Source organism: Xyrauchen texanus, chromosome 39, assembly GCF_025860055.1.
Source record: "Xyrauchen texanus isolate HMW12.3.18 chromosome 39, RBS_HiC_50CHRs, whole genome shotgun sequence".
Classification (NCBI taxonomy): Eukaryota; Metazoa; Chordata; class Actinopteri; order Cypriniformes; family Catostomidae; genus Xyrauchen; species Xyrauchen texanus.
This window is the reverse complement of record NC_068314.1, coordinates 5,214,958-5,235,600: the sequence shown is the minus strand read 5'-3', so window position 1 is coordinate 5,235,600 and position 20,643 is coordinate 5,214,958. Positions and strand designations below refer to the sequence as shown.

Genomic DNA, 20,643 nt, shown 5'->3' with positions numbered 1-20,643 from the left:
CCTCAACATACGCTCAATATCTGTCCCTCTCCAAACCACATGTGCTCCTCAGTACCTGTCCACAGTGAGGGCTATTCCTTCCAAGAATTCATGATGGCTGGTTTCACTCAAACGTTCTTGAAGGATCTGGATTCCTTCCTTGACATCACGGAGCTGCTGGCTGTAGCGCTGGATCTTATGTTCGATATCGGTGAGTGTGCGAGCTGTGTCAGCCTCCAGTTCCTCCAACATGCTTTTCTGTCGTTCCCGCAGGAAACGATGCAGTCGATCAAACGCATCACCGATTGTGGCACGAAGGCTCTTCGCTGATGACTATAAAGTAGTGAAAAATAACTTTAGTGACTTTTCTAAAAGTACCATCAGGGTGAGTAAATTATTACATATTTTTTATATTTGGGTGAACAGTCTAAGTTTGGTCAGCAAGACTTTTGCTAAGCCACAAATAAAAATAAAAATGCCATTGCTCAGAACTGCAAACAAAGGGCTGGAAATGAATACCCTATTCCATCACTGGGCACAAAACTAATTAAGAAGTCAATCACTGCATGAACGAGACAAAATCAGAACAATATTTTATATTTGCACTTTTTGAACAATGCTTGCTGCAGTTGTGACTGGTTAGAAAAAAAACTGATTATCATGGAATAGATATGATAGAGACTTTTATATAAAAGGGATATCAGAACATCATAGTCACTACTAGGGTTGCAGGATTTTTTTTGTGTGATTATTTTGAATGATTTTGAACAGTGATATTACAAAGATTAAAAAAAAAAAAAGTGATTCCTTTAGATCAAAATGGAATAATGTGTGAGCAGTATATGCAGATTATTTATTTATTTAAATCAGAAACTAAATGAACATCACCCACATCCCTGCTGTCTCATTTTCTGCTGTTTTCCAACCGTTCTGTGCATATTAGGTACAAGCTCGTCTTTCATTTGTTTGTTGACATGTTATCACGAATAAACTCTCACGTTGATATGCGTATGTTTGTGAAAGAATTTCCGGATCGTAGTTTCAGTCGGGCACAAATGGTCATGTGTTTGACACATCTAGTCTGCAAACAGTAGTGCAAGTCGCTTACTATGCATCTTTACTCCTATATCTGTCTCTGGAGCGCGCCACTGTACTGCCGTGTTTTAAACTGAACTGAGATTCAATTCAGATTTTTTTGAGAATCGATTCAGAATCATTTGAGAATGAATTGTGATTCTTGATTTTTCCCCCACCCCTACTAGAGATGCAGGGGTGTTAAGAGGGACAATGTCTAATAGTCATTAGAAATGGTATTTGGGAGGACTCAGCAAGTAAAGACGCTGACTACCACACCTGGATTCGCAAGTTCAAATCCAGGGTGTGCAGACTGACTCTAGTCAGGCTTCCTAAGCAACATAATTGGCCCGGTTGCTAGGGTGGGTAGAGTCATGTTGAGTTAACCTCCTTGTGGTTGATATAATGTGGTTCTCTCTCTCGGTGGGGCACGTGGTGTGTTGCAGAGAATAGTGTGAAGCCTCCACACACGCTAGGTCTCCGTGGTAATGACCTCAACAAGCCACGTGATAAGATGCATGGATTGACTGTCTCAGACGCGGAGGCAACTGAGATTTATCCTCCGCCACCCAGATTGAGGCACTACGCCACCACAAGGACCTAGACCGCAATGGGAATTGGGCATTCCAAATTGGGGAGAAAAGGGAGAAAAAAGAAATAGAAATGGCATTTGATCGCTTTGGGGTTATTGTGGAACAGCCTCCATGAGATGGACATGATTACACATACAGACAGGCAGATGAGTACTAAGATAAAAGAAGAAAAGTCGATAAGGAATGCAAAGAAGAACTGTGAAACCAGTTAACAAAACTGTGCCATGACCAGAAAGAAGGTAAAGTCAAAGAGATAAAATAAGATGCTTCTAAAGAAGCCGATCATCTCCATTAAATTGTAATGCATGTGAGTTACAGCTGCCAGATCAAAGATCAAATCAAAATAGGACACAAGTCCATACGTACAAGGTAAGCTCAGAAGAGACTATAAAACTATAAAAAGTCTTAATCAAATTTTTTTATTTTCCAGTAAAAATATCCAAACATCTTCAAAAAAAAAGCACCTTTACTTGAGAAGCAATATTGTGCAAAAGAATAAGACTTGTTTTCAGAGAATGGTGTATATCTTGATTTGTTAGTTTTTCTTACCCTACTGGCAAATCGTTTTTTCTTGTTTGAAGCATAACATTCACAAAATTTTGTTCGATTTATGCTTAAAACAAGAGATAAACAAATTTTCCAATAGTAATCAATAGATATATTTTCTGAAAACATGCATGTTTTTAAATAGGGATGGGAATCAAAAAATTTAGCAATTCCCACATAAAATTCTGATTCCGGTTCCTTCACAGTTCTTTTGAGATTATTTTATTACTTTTGAGGAAAAATATTTGGAAATAAAAAATTTAATTTTTATTGAATTTACCCTTTGCAGTCTGTAACCAAATGACAAGATGATTTAATTTTTTTTAAATAACAGATTCTTGCAAATAATATGTTTACACTGACTTTTAAATTAAGATATTTTCTTCTTTCATTTGTTTTCATAAAATAAAACAAAACTAATTACAATAAAATTCATAATAGGTATCTTTAACTAAACAATGTCATATCAAAAACCATCCAGTGATTACCAGTCTGATTTAATTCTCACAGGCCTTAAATACACACAACAGAGTAACAATAATTGGTTTATTTAGAGTCAGACATGGAAAAAATGAAAGACTGCAGTTGGTTTATGATTTATTAAAAAAAGAGTCCTTTGATTGGAAGCACTGTAGATTTTTGTGGTGTAGATTCAAAAGAACTGGCTCATAAGAATAATTGGTTTGGAAATCGGACTGCACTGGTCATGCTGTTTATTTCACGCTGTAGAGTCAAAACAACTGACTCTTAAGAGTCATTCTTTCAGGAACTGCTGCATATTTTGCAGTGTAGTTTCAATTGAACTGGCTCATAAGAATCATTCGTATGGGAAATGGAGTGCACTGGTCGCGCTTTGTGTTTCGCACTGTATATTCAACAGCGGTGTTGCAGTGCTGCTAAATGGAAGCGCAGGAACACTATCTGATTATTTTATCACTGTATTGCATCCACATCTCTGTAAGAAAGCACATTCAAAAACGGTTCCATTAAATGTTCTCGTAAAAAATAAAAGCTTTCGTGGATGTGAATGTAAACACTTTTTTTTTCTTAAAATTGAACCGGTTCTGAATAAGAAAATGTTCTTAGTTTTCAAGTCTAGTTTTAAGGATGTCTAAGTACTGTATTTTTACTGGAAATAAAGACCAAACTACAGATTAAGTAAATTATTTTTCCAATGTGCTGTGCCATATTTTACTTCCCTGCCATTTACTGACCACAAGAGGGCTCTTCCTTACAAATAAAATAAGGGCTAATTTTACTTCCTCCACAGCGCATACCATCTTTTAAAAGGAATGTGATTTTTCTGCCAATGGAAGATGGAATCCTATTATCCCATTTCAGACTCCAACAGGACTAGCGTCATTTGCATGGGCTAAGTCGGCCCACCTGCTGCCGTCTGATGGATGATTGGGACTTAGTGTCTCTGAAGTAATGTTGGTCTCTTGAAAGTGCTCTCCCCATGGGCTTTGCTGTCTAGGATGGGGTCTATTCAAAGCCAGTTAACACATCCAATGAGCTTAGTGCGTCACAGCCCCCCTACAACATCTGCTAATCAGACACATCTCTCCTTGGGGTATTCAATTTAGATTCAACAGCAGTACTTTAGATGAGAGGGTCTATCAGCAAGCCTACTGGTGAGCTAAATCTAGAGCATTCTAGAAGTGAGTCTGCAACACATTTATTCAAGGCAAACATAAGGACAAACAACATACCACTTGTGTAAAACTCACCAACACAATGCTAGGGGTGTTGTGGGTGGTTTCTTACTGACCCAAGTCACAAGAGCCCACCCCAATCTCTATTACATTCAGGTCACTCCTACAAAAGTAACTTTGCAAGATAAAAGACATACGGCACCATGGAATTTGCCATGTGATAGAGTTAAAAGTAAGCACATTTTATTGCCATTTAGGAGTTAAATGTGGGCTTGCTTTATTGCTAAATTCAGTTTACTCCATAAATCTACTTCGAGAGGTTGTGCTGTGACAGCGATCTGAAATAGCCATCTGTCCTCTTATCTCTAGTACTGGAGACTCTGGGCTGAAGGAGGCATTTTGCTTAGATGGTTCTGAATGTCAGTGTAAAGCATCAGTGCATCTTAAAGCTCTGCATCAATAAAGCCAGACAGGATACGATTGGCTGTTCAATGTCGACATCTACATTTTCTCTGGATGAAAATGATGGCTGGTGCAGCCAGGGAATGAACTGAAAGGTATTCAAAGTATAATCAGCTCTCTAGATAGAAATGGTCATAGGATCAATGAGCCGAAAAGATTGTCTGCTTCCAGACAATGTAATCACAGGGAATGATTAGACCGATGCACTGCAACAGCATGACAATTTATACTTCACTGAAACTACTTTAAACAGTATCATTCTGATTCTTGTATAAACATTAATGATAGCATTTATGACCTCATATGAATTGAGGCACAACTACAAGCAATTTTCTGTAATAAAATATGTTTTGACACAGCAAAAGACGCTTTAAAGTCAACATGAAAATACGTTCACAATCCATTTCACTTCCATAAATAGACATATTTCCCAATGAAATAGGCTACTCAACAAGTAAAAAAAAACACGTTCAACATGAGCGGCCCATAACAGACCTGCCGATGTTACACTTACTGCTCTTAATTGACTGTTTTTTATTTTATTTTATTACTATGCCCTTAGTTTCCTTTATACATAGTACTTTTTATAATGACTGTTTACCTGAATAATTACTTAAAAAATAACTTTTTTTGTAAAGTGACAAAAGCAATATCTTCTTAGAAACATCCATAAGATATTTTTAAGTGCTGGAAATAATATTTATTACACATGCAAAAAATTCCACCAATTCAATGTACATTTTAAGATATTATGAAAAACACTTGCAAAGCTACAGGGTTAAAACATATCAGAAACAAAAAGTAAATCTAGGGGTAATCATTGATAACAAGCTAAATTTCACAGAGCACATCTCAAAGACTGAAAGATCATGTAGATTTACACTCTACAATATCAGGAAGTTAAGACCCTTCCTCTCTGTACAAGCCACACAACTGCTTGTTCAGTCACTTGTCATTACTAGACTGGACTACTGTAACACTCTCATTGCAGGCCTCCCTGCATGTGCAATTAGACCTCTGCAAATGATCCAGAATGCAGCAGCACGTCTGGTCTTTAATGAACCAAAGAGAGCATGTTACACAACTCTTTGTCTTTCTCCACTGGCTGTCGGTTGATGCACGTATCAAATTCAAGGCTCTGATGCTGGCATACAGAACAGTCACTGGGTCTGCTCCAGCATACCTTAAATAATTTCTGCAGAACTACATGCCCACCAGAAGCCTGCGGTCGGCTAAAGAACGTTGCCTTGTTGTACTAACACATACTGTAGAGGCACCAAAACACTTTCCCGGACTTTCAGTTTCATCATACCACGTTGGTAGAATGACCTTCCCAACTCAATCCGTGAAGCTGACTCACTCTCTATCTTCAAAAAACGACTTAACACATCTTTTCCATGAGCACTTAACCAGTCAAAAAAATAATCTTGTTGCACTTTAATCTGTTTTGAATACTATTCTGATGCTAGTGAAACTTTGTAGTATGGCAATTTTCGTACCACTGATTTGATTATGTTTTCCTCTTTTGTAAGTCACTTTGGATAAAAGTGTCTGCCAAATGAATGAATGTAAATGTAATGTTGATCACACATGTGACCAATCTAACTGATTCTATACTGGACTCTATTCAATAAACTTTAATGTTTGTGACTCTTATTTGGAGACTTATTTTATAAATAACTTCCAATGTATAAGTCTGACATGCAGTGTAAAATTTTATGTTATGGCTGTTTATAAGAAGATATTGCTTTTGTAATTTTACTTATAGCAGGCAAAGTCCACTTATAATATGATCATGTCATAAAGCCTTTTGACTGTTTACACTATGACAGCACTTATACGATTAATTTTATTCTATTGTGTTAAAATTGGACGTTGCTTATGTTATAATGCATCAGTGTTTCCTGCACCACTACTCCGCAGCGGCAGAGAGTTATGTCTAAAGTGAATGTAAAAAGTGAACTGCCGGACTTGTAAGTGTAAATTTTAGCTAATAGACCTGCTGCTGTCTAGTGTGTCGTCATATTAATCAAACAACCATAAGTAAACTAGAAAACACCCACTGCTCTTGCCTAAAGAACTTTAGTAGCTTTAAAAGTATTATAATCATACAGTGACAAGACAATTAGTATTTTCATATCGCATTTCATTCTGAATGTTTACCTGAATACTTGAAATTGCTGTTAAATAAAGAAATGTTTTTTAAACCTATTTCTATTCATTGGTTCATTGGTTTTTATTGCCATTTACTTTTTTACTGATGGTTCACTAGTCTTGAATAATTACTTGAGAACTTGAAACAATTCTTACATAGTTAACAAATTAGTGTTATTTGTTGTGGTATTGAAGCTAGTATAAAGAATCAAAATTAAATGACTGACTACTAACATTTTGTGCACTGTGACAATGTATTAATAAATGTAAAATTAAAATGTTACTTACATATACAGGTGAAACTCGAAAAATTAGAATATCGTGCAAAAGTTCATTAATTTCAGTAATTCAACTTAAAAGGTGAAACTAATATATTATATAGACTCATTACAAGCAAAGTAAGATATTTCAAGCCTTTATTTGATATAATTTTGATGATTATGGCTTACAGCTTATGAAAACCCCAAATTCAGAATCTCAAGCACCCTGTTCAGTTGGAATCAAATAATAAATCACATATTTTAAATTCGCTGCCTGGCATAAGCATAATCACGGAAGTGAACTCTATTTGTAGGGCTGCACCCAACCAAAGATTTTCCTAGTCAACAAGTAGTCTTTAATTTAAGCCATTAGTCGACTAGTCGTTGCACAACTAATTTAATTGCTTATATTTTGGGAGCATCAGAAAATGGTTTGAGTTCCAGGGCTGAGAAAGAATGTTATAAGCAACACTGCTAACACTGTTCTACATTACAGAGAAATACTTAAACCGTAATAATGAGCCTTTGAAATATAAATTTTACAAGTGCACACACGAAGCGAGCCACAGCGACACCGGCAAAAGGGCAATGATTCTGAATTTGTTGGGAAAACCAGCAAGAGACTGTCTGAACATTTTGTTAATTTATAGAGAGAAATGCACATCACATTCGGGTTGAACAAACAGACAATGATCTCGGGGATCGATAATTTTCAATGCAAAATCACTAAAGCAAGAATATTCACTAATACTGGATAACAAAACACCCGACGGGTAGAGAATGCACAGATGAAGCTTCTTTGCCAGAGAGATGTTCACAAATGTTGTAAAACCATCTTTCAAAAAGTTGAACAACACATTTTAAATGCACTTATTTTTTTCCAGTTTCATTTGAAAGTTTTGTCAAAATAAATAAAAAATAAAGTTCAAAGTTTGAAATCAAGCTGTCTTGCTTTATTGTGTAGGCTTAACCCTAACCATGTTTACCGAAAATGACCCCATAGTACCACCTAGCGTCCAACCAACGCTAATACCATTGTTCGTCGTTTTTCCTGAGTTTTTCTTTTTTCGACCAACTGACCAATCAAAACTTGGTCGACCAAGACTCTTCTCATCGACTAATATTAGTTGACTATCAGGACTATTAGTTGTGTATCCATTCCTATAAGTATACACTTTTAGTTATACATTCATATTTAATTTTAACCTAAAATCTTGATATTGGAAAAAAATGCACACTTAACCAGTGGAAATGTGAACAGTACTGAATAAATTGTGAGCTGAAGATACGGAATCTAAATGAAAAATCTGTAGTCAACTGTGTCAGGAAGCTCTTCTACTGCAATCTAATCCAAAATCCCAAAGAAGTGATTGATGCGCAAGGGGGAGAGAGGCAGTGAGATGGACAAATTTGCAGTATTGACTATGGTGTCTCTCTCTGCTGATTAAAACAAGGTGTCAAGATTAAAGAGCTGCTCAATAAACCAATTTGCTTGTTGGAAACTCAATGTCAACTGAAGAGAGACCAAGAGAGACACAGAGCGAGAGAAAATGAGCAAGGGATAGTGTGAGAGACCTGCCATGAATCTGTAATGGCCACGGTGGGCAGGGTGAGCTGTTTGTCAGCTGCATTTCGTTTGCCACAAGCCATGATTTCAGGTCTGCTTTAATAGTCCCACAAGAGGTGAACCGCAGACGTGGTTTTAATATTAAGTCAGAGTGATTTGCTTTAGGATGCTACATGTTTGGATGAATTCCTGATAAATCACTGTTAACCCATCAAATCTAGAATTGGTCTTGTGGTCCCAACAGACTAAAACAATTCACACTAAACACAACTATAACTATTACATATCATTGTTTAAAGCTGATCACAAGAAAGAGGGGCATTATTTAAAAGCCAACATGAAATTGTTTTCACAACACATTTAACCCGTAATGAATGCCGAGTGGGCAGCTGAAAATAATGCAGGGCTTGATTTTATCCATCAAGATTTTATTGGATTGTGGATGTTAGGCTGTGATATTAATGGTTAATACTACATTTCATATTCTCTGAAGAAAAGGATAATTAATGGTTCTTGTCTGTGCAAAACTTACCACTATGATGATAAGGTGTTGTGGGTGGTTGTCAGGGTGTTGCTATGTGGTTGCTAGGGTGTTACAGTTAGTTGTTTACTGGCTCAACTCATAAGACCAAACCCCCAAGCCTATATAGCCCCATTTAAACCCAGCATTAACCCTCTGGGGTCTGCTGGTATTTTGGGCCCTGGAGAAGTTTTCAATGAGGGATAGAGAATGAATGTGAGGAGACTTAATGATCAAAATCAAGTTTTAAATTAAAAGTAGTTACATAAAAGTTACATCTTTACATAAAGACTTTACTTAATTTTAGACTTACACTACCATTTAAAAGAAGTCTCTTCTGCTCACCAAGACTGGATTTATTTGATTCAAAATACAGAAACAACATTGATATTCTGAACTCTTTTTACAATTTAAAAGAACAGTTTTCTATTAAAATATATTGTAAAATGTAATTTGTGATCAAAGCTGAATTTTCAGCATCATTACTGCAGTCTTCAGTGTCACATGATCCTTCAGAAATCATTATAAGATGGTGATTTTCTAATATGGGCATATTTAAAGTGCATTTTACTAATTTAACCTGAACACATATTTGCAAGCACAAGCTTTGTTGATGAAAATGAGGCATTTTAAAAACAAGATAAAATATAATCTAAACATTCATATTATTTTATATCATATTACATATCATATTTATATCATATAGCATACAATTTAAATACCTGCTTTAGCTGAAACAACCTTTACATGTAACTAAAACTTGCTTATTAGGACATATTTCAAATGTCAATACTCTGAATCCTGGCTGGTAAGTCTGGAAACAGTCCCACTAGTAAAATATGAACATGTTTATATAAAGTAGCATGTCAGCTAATGAAAACTAATTGACTTACTCTTCTGAAATTGTATCCTTGGCTGGATCAAATCTCTATTAAAAATACAAACGTTCATCGGAGTCCCGCTCTTCTTCTGAGGAAAATTTAAATCTTCCATACTATGCTGTAGCTTTCTCGCCTGTGTATTGTTGCAAATGCGCAGAAAAATGAATGAAAAGCGTTTACAACCTCAGAGTCGGGGGCGTGTACATTTGCGTTGATTGTCACAGCACATTAGCGTATGAATGGCGCCTCTGCTGGTGGGTGGGATCACATTACAGATAATGAGATGGACCGGTAAAGCTGTACATCGCTTTGTTTCAAACAGATTGTATTGTAGGAGAATATTTGTTTTAAATTTGAATTGTTTTATCTAAAATTAGACATTTTAAGCTTTCTTTAGACATATGTTTCATGTTTGTGTGATTAGTATTCGCGGAGTTTCAGTTCATTTTTATGACGTGTTTCTGAAATATGCTCGTGAACACAGAGACTGCTGAAAGCTCACCCTTTTTATTTTCTTTATTTTACAAAAGCACACGATTTTGTTGTTATTGTGAGTGTACACAAATAAAAGTAGACCCTTTATAGTCTCTAATGATGTCTTACACTTATCTGTATACCCAAAAATGACAGAGTATTTTAAATTGTTTCTGCTGTAATGACAAAAATATCCAGCAGGACGCGCCGGCGCGTCAGTTGACCCCAGAGGGTTAACACACTTTTTTTGATGTCTGTTTCTGAGGTCTGTTTTTTTAATCATAATTACAGAGATACCTTAATATTTAACTGTTGATCAAATTTGCTAAATTACAGAATTTTCAATTAACGCAGCATCTGATGTAATATGCAACAGCATTTTCTATTTTGCGTAATTATTTGTTATTTGATCTCTATGCAAGAGATTCTGGTTTCTACATCTGGTTCAAGTTTCTACTGTTAATCTATGGGATTTGTTTAGTCTGTTTTATCGTCCATCAGGCAAAAATCGTAAGTTTGATCACACATATTTCCTCAACAAGTCACACAATTTGAGGTATCAACTTTTTCCATGTGCATGTGGCCTTAATTAAGAAAAGTCATTTCAGGTGTGGAAAAACTTATAAGGCTGCATTTTAATCTAAGATTATAAAAACAAACATTTGTATCACTGGTGAATCATGTACAATAAGACCAGGGACATTTATATTAAAAAGGAAATTTTGGTTTCAAGTTAACCCTCTGGGGTCGGCAAACGCGCCGGCGCGTTTTGCTGTTTTTTTTTCACATAGCAGTAACATAGACTTAAAATACTCCGTCATTTATGGTCATATAAATACAATCAATACATGATTATAAACTATAGAGGGTCTTCTTTTATATGTGTACACTCATATTAACATCAAAACCTTGTGTTTTTTTTTAAATAAATAAAATAAAAAGGGTAAGCTTTCAGCAGTCCCTGTGTTCACGATCATATTTCAGAAACACGTCACTAAAATTAACTTAAACTCCGCGAATTCTTCTCACACAAACATGAAACATATGTCTAAAGAAAGCTTAAAATGTCTACTTTTAAATAAAACAATTCAAATTTAAAACAAATATTCTCCTGCAATGCAATCTGTTTGAAACAAAGCGATGTACAGTTTTTACCGGTCCATCTCATTATCTGTAATGTGATCCCACCCACCAGCAGAGCGCGCCATTCATACGCTAATGTGCTGAGGCGATCAAGGGAAAAGTACACGCCCCCAACTGCGAGATTTGATGTAAACAAACACAACTAAACTTTTCTGCGCGCTTGTAACGATACACAGGCGATCAAACTCATGGCTATTAAGGAAGAGTTAACATTTTTCTCAGACGAAGAGGTGGACATTTGTATTTTGAAGAGAGATTTGTTCCAGCAGAGGATACAATTTCAAACGAGTAAGTCATTTAGTTTTCATTAGCTGACATGCTATTTTATATAAACATGTACATATTTTACTAGTGGGACTGTTTCCAGACAGGATTCAAAGTTTCACATTTGACATTCAAAGTATTGACATGTCCTAATAGGCAAGTTTTAGTTACATGTAAATGTTGTTATTTACATTGTATGCCGTATGATATAAATATGATATGTAATATGATATAAAAATAATATGAATGTTAGATTATATTTTAATGTGTTTATGCTGACTCGTTATCATCAACAAAGCTTGTGCTTGCAAATATCTGTTCAGGTTAAAATGCACTTTAAATATGCCCATATTAGAAAATCAGCATATTATCATATGTATTTTGGATCAAATAAATGCAGTTTTGGTGAGCAGAAGAGACTTCTTTTAATGGTAGTGTAGGTCTAAAATTAAGTAAAGTCTTTATGTATAGAAAATATATAGTCAGATTACTTCTTTTAACTTAAAACTTGATTTTGATCATTAAGTCTCCTCACATTAATTCTCTCTCTGTCACATTCCTCATTGATAGGCCCAGAGGAGTGGTCTTTGTGTCCTCAGGTGTGAATCTCATCAATATTCATGATCGTTCACGCCTCCTCGCATATTACCATTCAGCTCTAAAATTGTCACACAAAAGTTAAATGACTATATTGTTTTGTATGAATGAGTGATCAGGATGATTTTCACATCATTTTGTAGCAAAACTCTAGGCTACAAGATCCAGTTCTCAAAAGTCAAATGTTTAGTATGTTTAGTATGTGTTATATGGCCTTATTTCAGTGACTTAAAATTTTCGTTTTTTCAAAAACCATGCATAAACATTATTTTCTCAAAAATACAAACCTGTACATACATGTTGCTCACATATTATTGTAGCCCAGTTTGTGCTGAATACAGTGTTATCAGACTTTAGCCATTAATATGTTTTTAAGCAACTGAAAAAAGCACAAATGTCAAGGCATGTCAAAACTTCTCCAGGGCCCAAAACACCCTCAGACCCCAGAGGGTTAACATTAAAAATGAGGAAAGATTCACTGACAGATGAATGATTTATTGAATCACAAGATTTTATTTCTATCTTTGTGTCCTTGAGAAATAATGAGATCCAATAAACCTAAGAGGTACAAAACCATGCAGAAGTTTACCTTTGTTTCAGTGAGCTGCCTCTGAAGTAATTGTAAAGCCTCGGTGTGACCCTTCTCACTGTCTTGTAGAGTTGCCAGCTGCTCCTTCATCTCCCTCTGTAAGAAAACCACAGCACAACAGAATATGTAATTTATTGCTCAGTAATCTGGAAACTTCTGAACCCAAAGTAATTAGTCTGAACAGCTTCTCAGAGTCTTCCCAAGAGAGATATCCAAACCATGACAGCAATAAATCCTTCTGTGTGATCCTATTGACACCGGCATTGCCTTCATCGCCTGATCACCCAGTATATAAATCACTAGGCAATAGAGCGCAACAGACGTAAAAATCTCAAACATTTTTTTTCCACAGATGAACTGATTTTTAACGATAATTTATAAACCTTTAAAGACTGACCTACCATGAGCGCCGATGTTAATCAATAATATATGCTTCTGTTGAAGTAATCAGATTGCTTTATTTTGATCCATGAATCCTAAAGAGAAACGCTTCACCAATCAGCCAGTGACCAATGATGCAAAAGAGTCTGTCTCTCTCTACACTCTCAACTACTTATTTGTACATATCGGAATATTTTGCAATAAACAATATATATTGTTTCTTTACTTAATCAAAAACTTTTAAATCAACCTTTACATTTTTCTGTTGTTTCTAATTTAATTAGATAATTCACAATGCTTCATGGCATTGTATTTCATTCCCTCACTAAACACGTTAAATACATAGTCTTGTACTTTGTTTGATTTTCACATACTTTTTTGCCTAAATAAAAGTTTGTAATGTTGTGATTCACTTTAGAAATGCTTATGGTTAAAAACTCCTTTATGAAGTAAATAAAAACCCTACAAAATAAATAATAATAATAATAATAATAATAATAGGGAAACATATTTCCCAACCAAGGCGGCTGAAAAAGTGGACGGGCACTGTTGCGCAGTATTTAGGTATGATGAACAGAAAAGCGCTTTCATTTTTGGCATTATAATTATCTTTAGCTAATAGGACATAACTGGCATGTCAGTTTGAAAATAGCTCCATTAGGACCTTAATAGCGCGAGTGCTTTGTGAATCATTCAATTATTTCCATTTGATCTGAATTTTGACTCAGTGTCCTTGGCCAAGTGCTAATTCTACAGCGCTGATATCTGATTAAATATTTTTACGACTGAAAGAGACCATCATTTATGGCTTTGATTTAGGACTATAAGGACTGGAACTTTTAAAATATAAGCAACAAACAAAGCAAGATGGCTTTGACAAAAACATCAGAAATTATAAAGTAAACAGCAAGTCTCCAAAGAAGTTTGGTGTCACGGTAAGTGGGTCTCTGCAGCACTGGACTTGGTAGAATCGGGACCACGGAACAAGTGTCCTTTTATATTTCAACTGAGCCGGATATCACTTGTGCATGCATATATACATATACATATATATATATATATATATATATATATATATATATGGCATGTCATTTATATATATTTAAATGACATGCCATATATATATATATATATATATATATATATATATATATGCCATATATATATATATATATAAATCTCTCTCTCTATATATATAGAGATTTATATATATATATATATATATATATATATATATATATATATATATATATATATATATATATATATTTAAGTCGTATCATTTATATCTGTAGCACGAATAGTTCAGCACGAATTGTGCGCTGAAGTATAAAACATAAGGTTAAGGGTCAAATCCCTAACCCCCAAGTATAAACCATAGTAACACTGATGCTTGCCTTAGCATGAACCACTAACTAGGGATGACAGTGTTCCATATAGGAATGAACACCAAGTAGGCAAGGAACATATTAGCCTGAAAAGCATATTCATCCAACATTCCAGGATCCAGAAGTCCTCATCCAGAGATTAATTGAAAATGAATGATGCAAAGCTATGAAAGAAATGCTTTTTGGATACACCCATTTCTCACAATACTTAAACTATACTTTCACAAACACTAAATCGTTTTTCTAAAGAGCAACAGTACTGGCATTACTGACAGCAAGGAGCCTCTAATGCAAGGCAAGCATTAAAACAGCTTTGACTGTAACTCTTTCAAGGACGAGGACAGAGAAAACAATGACATTCTTTATAAAGTTAATTACTATCAGGAAACACTGTCTGATTATGCTCTAAAAGTATTCAGATGACCTCCCCTCCATTAGAAACTCCTGTTTTCAGTGTGCTGACAGACGAGAGCTGTCTTTAATGCATCAAGTAAAGGCAATGTAACCAACCAGTGCATTTTGTGAGTAAAATGCACATGGTTATTGGATCATTATACACTATTCATTTTTAATGTGTACTTTGCCAAGAATTGTTTATCCTAGCACCTTTTTAAAGTGCATACAGAGAAATCCTAACTTTTTAAAACAAAAAAAAAATCAGTGATGTTGCAGTACGGAGTGTAGACATGAATCATTCTTGCAGTGATTTGAGTTAACATGACCAAAATGTCTGAAATAAAAACGGAGTGTGCTGGTTTTAGCTCCATGAAAAGCAAAGAGCACTGGAGGTTAAAATCAGCCCACATTTCTTTCAATCAAAATAGGCCAGAGGAAGTTTGACTTGACATTTCCCCAGCATATCACATGGCAGGGGAAGGTCACCCGAGGCCGATGATAAACCTAAAACGTAACTATTTTTATCCTTGCTCTGGGAATGAACGATCAAAAAATATGTATTTAGCAACCTATTCAAAACAACATGGAAGCAGATCTTAACTAAGTACCCACCTTTTCAACTGCCTGGTTTCAGAAGAAAATTTCCCATTCATTTTCTCCATAGGCCTTTGAGAAAATTCTTCAATAAAGGACTTTAAACCAAACCAACAAGCTTAGAGAATCACAAAATGTTAGGGCATTTGAAAATAATTTAAAAGACTACGGTACAAGAGTGTGTAATGAAGGAATTAATGAATGTCTACACCCAAAAAGCATTGTGAAAGATGTAATCTAATCAGTCAGGTTTGCAGTCTTTTAAATGCATTTCTTATCAGAAAACATGACTACGGACTTATGTTAGGAAGGTAAGATTAGCTAGGTAGTAAGCTAACGATGTCTAGCTGTCCTCTACTAGCCTGAAATATATCGGCTGATATTTGATAAATCTGTGATCGGCGATCAGCCAAACATGCCTAGATTCAGGGCCAATCATTTATTAAAGCATGCACAAAATCACACACTAATGCAAAAGCACTTGCTCAGCCCTTGAAGTATGACATTATGAACACTGTAAGGGTGAGTTATTAGCAATTCTAAGCATTCACGAATAATGCTAAATGACAGTATGTGTTTCCTTTCACATATCACTGCATTTCCAAGGTGAATTGTCCACTGTGTGGCATAAAAAAAAGTGAAATGTTCTCTCAAATAGAGTTTTTTTTAGAGGTTTATGCTTGTGGAGTGGAGGGGGGGCGGGGCCAGGTCGGAATATCGCGCGCCCGGTCCCCAATTGGCCTGATGAGGCACGCGAGGGATAAAGGCGTCCGGTGATGATGGTTCGAGAGAGAGAGAATTACGAGCATGTCCGTCTTGTGTGTGTTTATGTTGTGTGTTTTGGTTTTGAGTTTAATTAAATATTATTTATATTGACAAGCCGGTTCTCTCCTCCTCCTTGCCCATCCTTTAACTGTGTTACAATGCTCTAACAAGTTTTAAATCAACAAAACCTACCTCCCTACCCAACACCCAAACGATAGTGTCAGAAAAAGTGTGAGCAATGAAAAAAAAGTGAAAAACACAAATGCTGAAGCATCCATGTCATTTTGTGGTGCTTCTATGAAATTTTCAGCTCACTTGTCGACTTAAGTGCTCTTCAGAACTCGTACCCAGGTCCTTTGCATCACAAATGCAACACTCTATTAGTTGAGTTTCCTTGCAATTTGATCGATTCAGATAAGATTGTAACTAGTTTTTCCATACATTCTTCATTCAGTATACATTATCACTGAAAATAAATGTTGCTATGTAAATTGTTAATGGCATTTTTACTTCAGTAACTACTGTTGAGCTCTATTCTGCAACTTTCCATTAAAGGGATATTTCACACAAAAATAAACTAAAGAACTAAAATTCTCTCTTCATTTATCACCCTCATGCCATCCCAGATGTGTATGACTTTCTTTCTTCAGCTCTGTAGGTCCATATAATGCAAGTGGATGGTTATCAGCATTTTAAGGCTCCAAAAAGCACAGGCAATAGTAGTAAAAGTAATCCATACGACTCCAGTGGTGAAATGAATGTCTTCTAAAGCAATATGATCGTTTTGGCTAAGAAACAGTTCAATATTTAAGTCCTTTTCACTATAATTGTTTATTTCCAGTCGCATCCACCAATGTGCATCCATGAAGTGATTCAGTCGCTTACATGACGTAAGTGTGCTGGCATGCTCAAATGAAAGCAAAAGCAATTAAGCTTGTGTACAGCCCTCTCTTGCAAACAAATCGAGCTGCACTTCCGATTGGATCACGTCAGTCCTCACGTGAACATGCCAGCATGCTTACGTCACGCGAGAGGCAACGTGAACTGATTGCCCACATGGATGCACATTGGAGAGCGACCGGAAGTAAACAATTATAGTGAAAAGGACTTAAATATTGATCTGTTTCTCATCCAAAGTGATCATATCGCTTTAGAAGACATTAATTTTCCCACTGGATTCATATGGATTACGTTTACTACTTTTGCCTGTGCTTTTTGGAGCCTTAAAATGCTGATCACCATCCATTTGCATTGTATGGACCTACAGAGCTGAGACAGGGTTTACCCTATATGCATTCAGCAGAGGCACACCACTGAAGCAGGATAACCAACAAATTCGATGCAGGATTGCACGTAAATGTAATAATCCCTGTATGTTCCACGTTCATGCGGGAAATTCCCGCACCCTTTTATTCACTTAAACATTTAGCTGAGAATCTGTAAACCAATCCATACAGATGAACAATTAATTTCAATACAATTAATAATCAATAGTCTTGTCTTTGTATCAAACTGTAATTCCAGAACTTGCGCAAGTAAATCAGCTCTACCGCATCCATCTCGTGCACCTCAGTGAATGACTTTCAATTCACCGCATTTCCATATCACTCCCACATATTACAGCACCTTTAACAGGAAAAGGCAGAAACAGCAAAAATGCTTTATGTAAAATACTGCCAGAACTACTCTGGGTGAAGAGAACAACTTAAACACCTTTTACATCTGACATCTCTATCTCTCTGAAGCTCCAACTTACCTATACAGCTATTTTCTCTGCCATGTGAATGTCAGTTTGGTAAATATAAATATTTAAGTGTGTAAAAATATGCATAAATAATATAGTAATTTTTACAATATAATATGAAAATATATTATATATAATATATATAGGCCTATATGATATATAAACAAATTATATTAGCAAGTTCAGCTCAGGATTTCATCTGTTATCATTTTCAATGCATTTTGTCAACATTAAAACACACAATCAACCGGACACTTTGGCTTAACCTTGTACACATGGCAGTCATACTTCTGCAAGACAGAAAGGCCAAATGTAATAAACTTGTGGGTGCACAAGGCCAATTCTGCCTCCACACTTGTATGACTACTGTGTAAATAACATCTGAAGTGGACAGCTAATGTGTCATCTCCACTCCATCTTTAACAATGTCCAATCAAACCAACTCAACCATATAGAACAAACATGAATCATAAGTGTAGCAGCAACATGTGAGTCATTTAGCAATCGCAATGAATTACTTGTCAGGACACAACACGTCTTTCGGCTAGACATTACTGCAAGTTGTTTTTAATGTTGGCAGAAGATGTCTTGATAAAACACTAAGAATAGATTTGAAGCAGACAGTCCCAAACAAGGCAACGATAATCATACCAAGTAATTATAATTCATCATTATAACCATCACAAATTTACCTTTTGGTTTTGAATACCAATGGTGGTGTTATAACAGACTTTGGGGCAGTTTAATGAAACGAAATGCTGATTTGAAATAGATTGCAACTTAAGGCAGTGCATATTTATCTTTTTTTTCTAACACTAAACTGAAGGCAATCTGTGCATATTTGGATTATTGTTTATTATGGATTTGACCTAAATAAAATGCTCATGGATTAAGCTTGTAATTTATGTTTATTTTGCTATACTTTAAGGCAACAAGCCTGTGCTTGGCGAGGTTTTTACTATAAATGTCAAGCAATGAAATGAGTTCCAATTCACAAACTCTTGATTCAATTCCGAATTTGGTATAAATTTCTATGGGAATATTTCAGTCATCATATCCCCTTAATTTACATATGAAAGAAATTCCTTTCAAGCTAATGCTGTTAATTATACAGTACAGAGTGCTGAGTGACTCCAGCAAGGTCTCCTAAGCAACCAAATTGGCCCGGTTGCTAGGGAGGGTAGAGTCACATGTGGTAACCTCCTCATGGTCGCTATAATGTGGTTTGTTCTCGGTGGGGCGCGTGGTGAGTTGAGCGTGGATGCCGCAGTGAATGGCGTGAAGCCTGCACACGCGCTATGTCTCCGTGGCGACATGCTCAACAAGCCACGTGATAAGATGCGCGGGTTGATGATTTCACATGCGGGGGCAGCTGGGATTCGTCCTCCGCCGCCCGGATTTAGGCAAATCACTACAGACTTAAAAGCACATTGGGAATTGGGCATGCCAAAATTATATATATATATATATATATATATATATATATATATATATACATACATACACACACACACACACACACACACACACACACAGTACAGGAGACCTTCTAACTAGGCTAATTACAAAAAATATCCATGTATTCAACCAATAAATATCATATTATATTTCATATATTATGTGTTACATGTTTATTGTTTCATTCCCTAATTTGTACTATTTTGAAATATTTACATTAATTTGTTGAACACATGCTAAAAGAGACACATACTGTCTCTAACAAAACAGGCATTTCTGTAAAGAGCTTCAGTAATATGAGCGCATGATAATGAGAGAGACTCTTAACAGACTTATCTCATCAGTGCTATGCATGATTAGAATTTAATGTTTATTAGGGCACAAGCACTGAAAGTGCAGAGACACTTTTGTTCTTTTAAGGATAATTAGGGCCCAAGCACTGAAAGTGTGGAGACCCTATAGTTCTAATCATCATTATTATTAATAATATTATTATTACAGTTGAAGTCCAAAGTTTACATACACTTAGGTTGAAGTCATTAAAACTCATTTTTTAACCACCACACCATTGTTTGTTAAAAGTTCAACTGAAAACAATACATTTTACATTTAATACATACAAACACATTGTATGAATCCTAAAATCGGCAGGGATTAGCAGCACATCGTTGTCTCTAAGGATGCTTTCACACTTGGTTCGCATGCTTGGACTGCACCCAGGTCTGTTTTCTCAACCCCTCACCCTGCCCATGCTGGTCTCTGTTCACATTTTATAATTTCGGTCCAAACTGCGTTTCGATTGAGTCATCAATGTGAGTACAAATGGTAGCTGTTTACCACTGTAACTAGGCAACAACTAAAGAAGACATCAGCCTTGCTGTGTTATTAAAGTATTCATCTCTTTGGATTTACCACCAAAATTTACATGCACAAAACGACACGTGTGTTTGTCTTCCGCGGATGCACTGAATGTACAATGATGTGATGAAAATGAGCCTTTGCCTGTCCGCGGATGTGTTGCAATAGATGTGAAAAATGTAAGCTGCTCTCTGAAGGGGATTTATTTAGTCACAAGTAGGTGTGAGAAATGCATTATATCATAATAATTCTGCAAAGATAGCAATTATACGTCATCACAAGCGGTTCACTTTAGTGCTGG

The 20,643-nt window shown here is 35.8% G+C and overlaps 1 protein-coding gene across 2 annotated transcripts in view; it reads right to left on the bottom strand.

Moving 5' to 3' along the window:
* LOC127632382 (E3 ubiquitin-protein ligase TRIM62-like) overlaps nucleotides 1-20,643 on the bottom strand; it is a 92,310-nt gene that overhangs the window by 12,740 nt on the left and 58,927 nt on the right. For both annotated transcript variants that reach the window (XM_052110941.1, XM_052110942.1), the window contains exons 3-4: nucleotides 12,759-12,854; nucleotides 56-312 (exon numbers count right to left, since the gene is read on the bottom strand). In XM_052110941.1, the coding sequence (XP_051966901.1) occupies nucleotides 56-312; nucleotides 12,759-12,854 (353 nt within the window). The remainder of the gene's footprint in view (nucleotides 1-55; nucleotides 313-12,758; nucleotides 12,855-20,643) is intronic.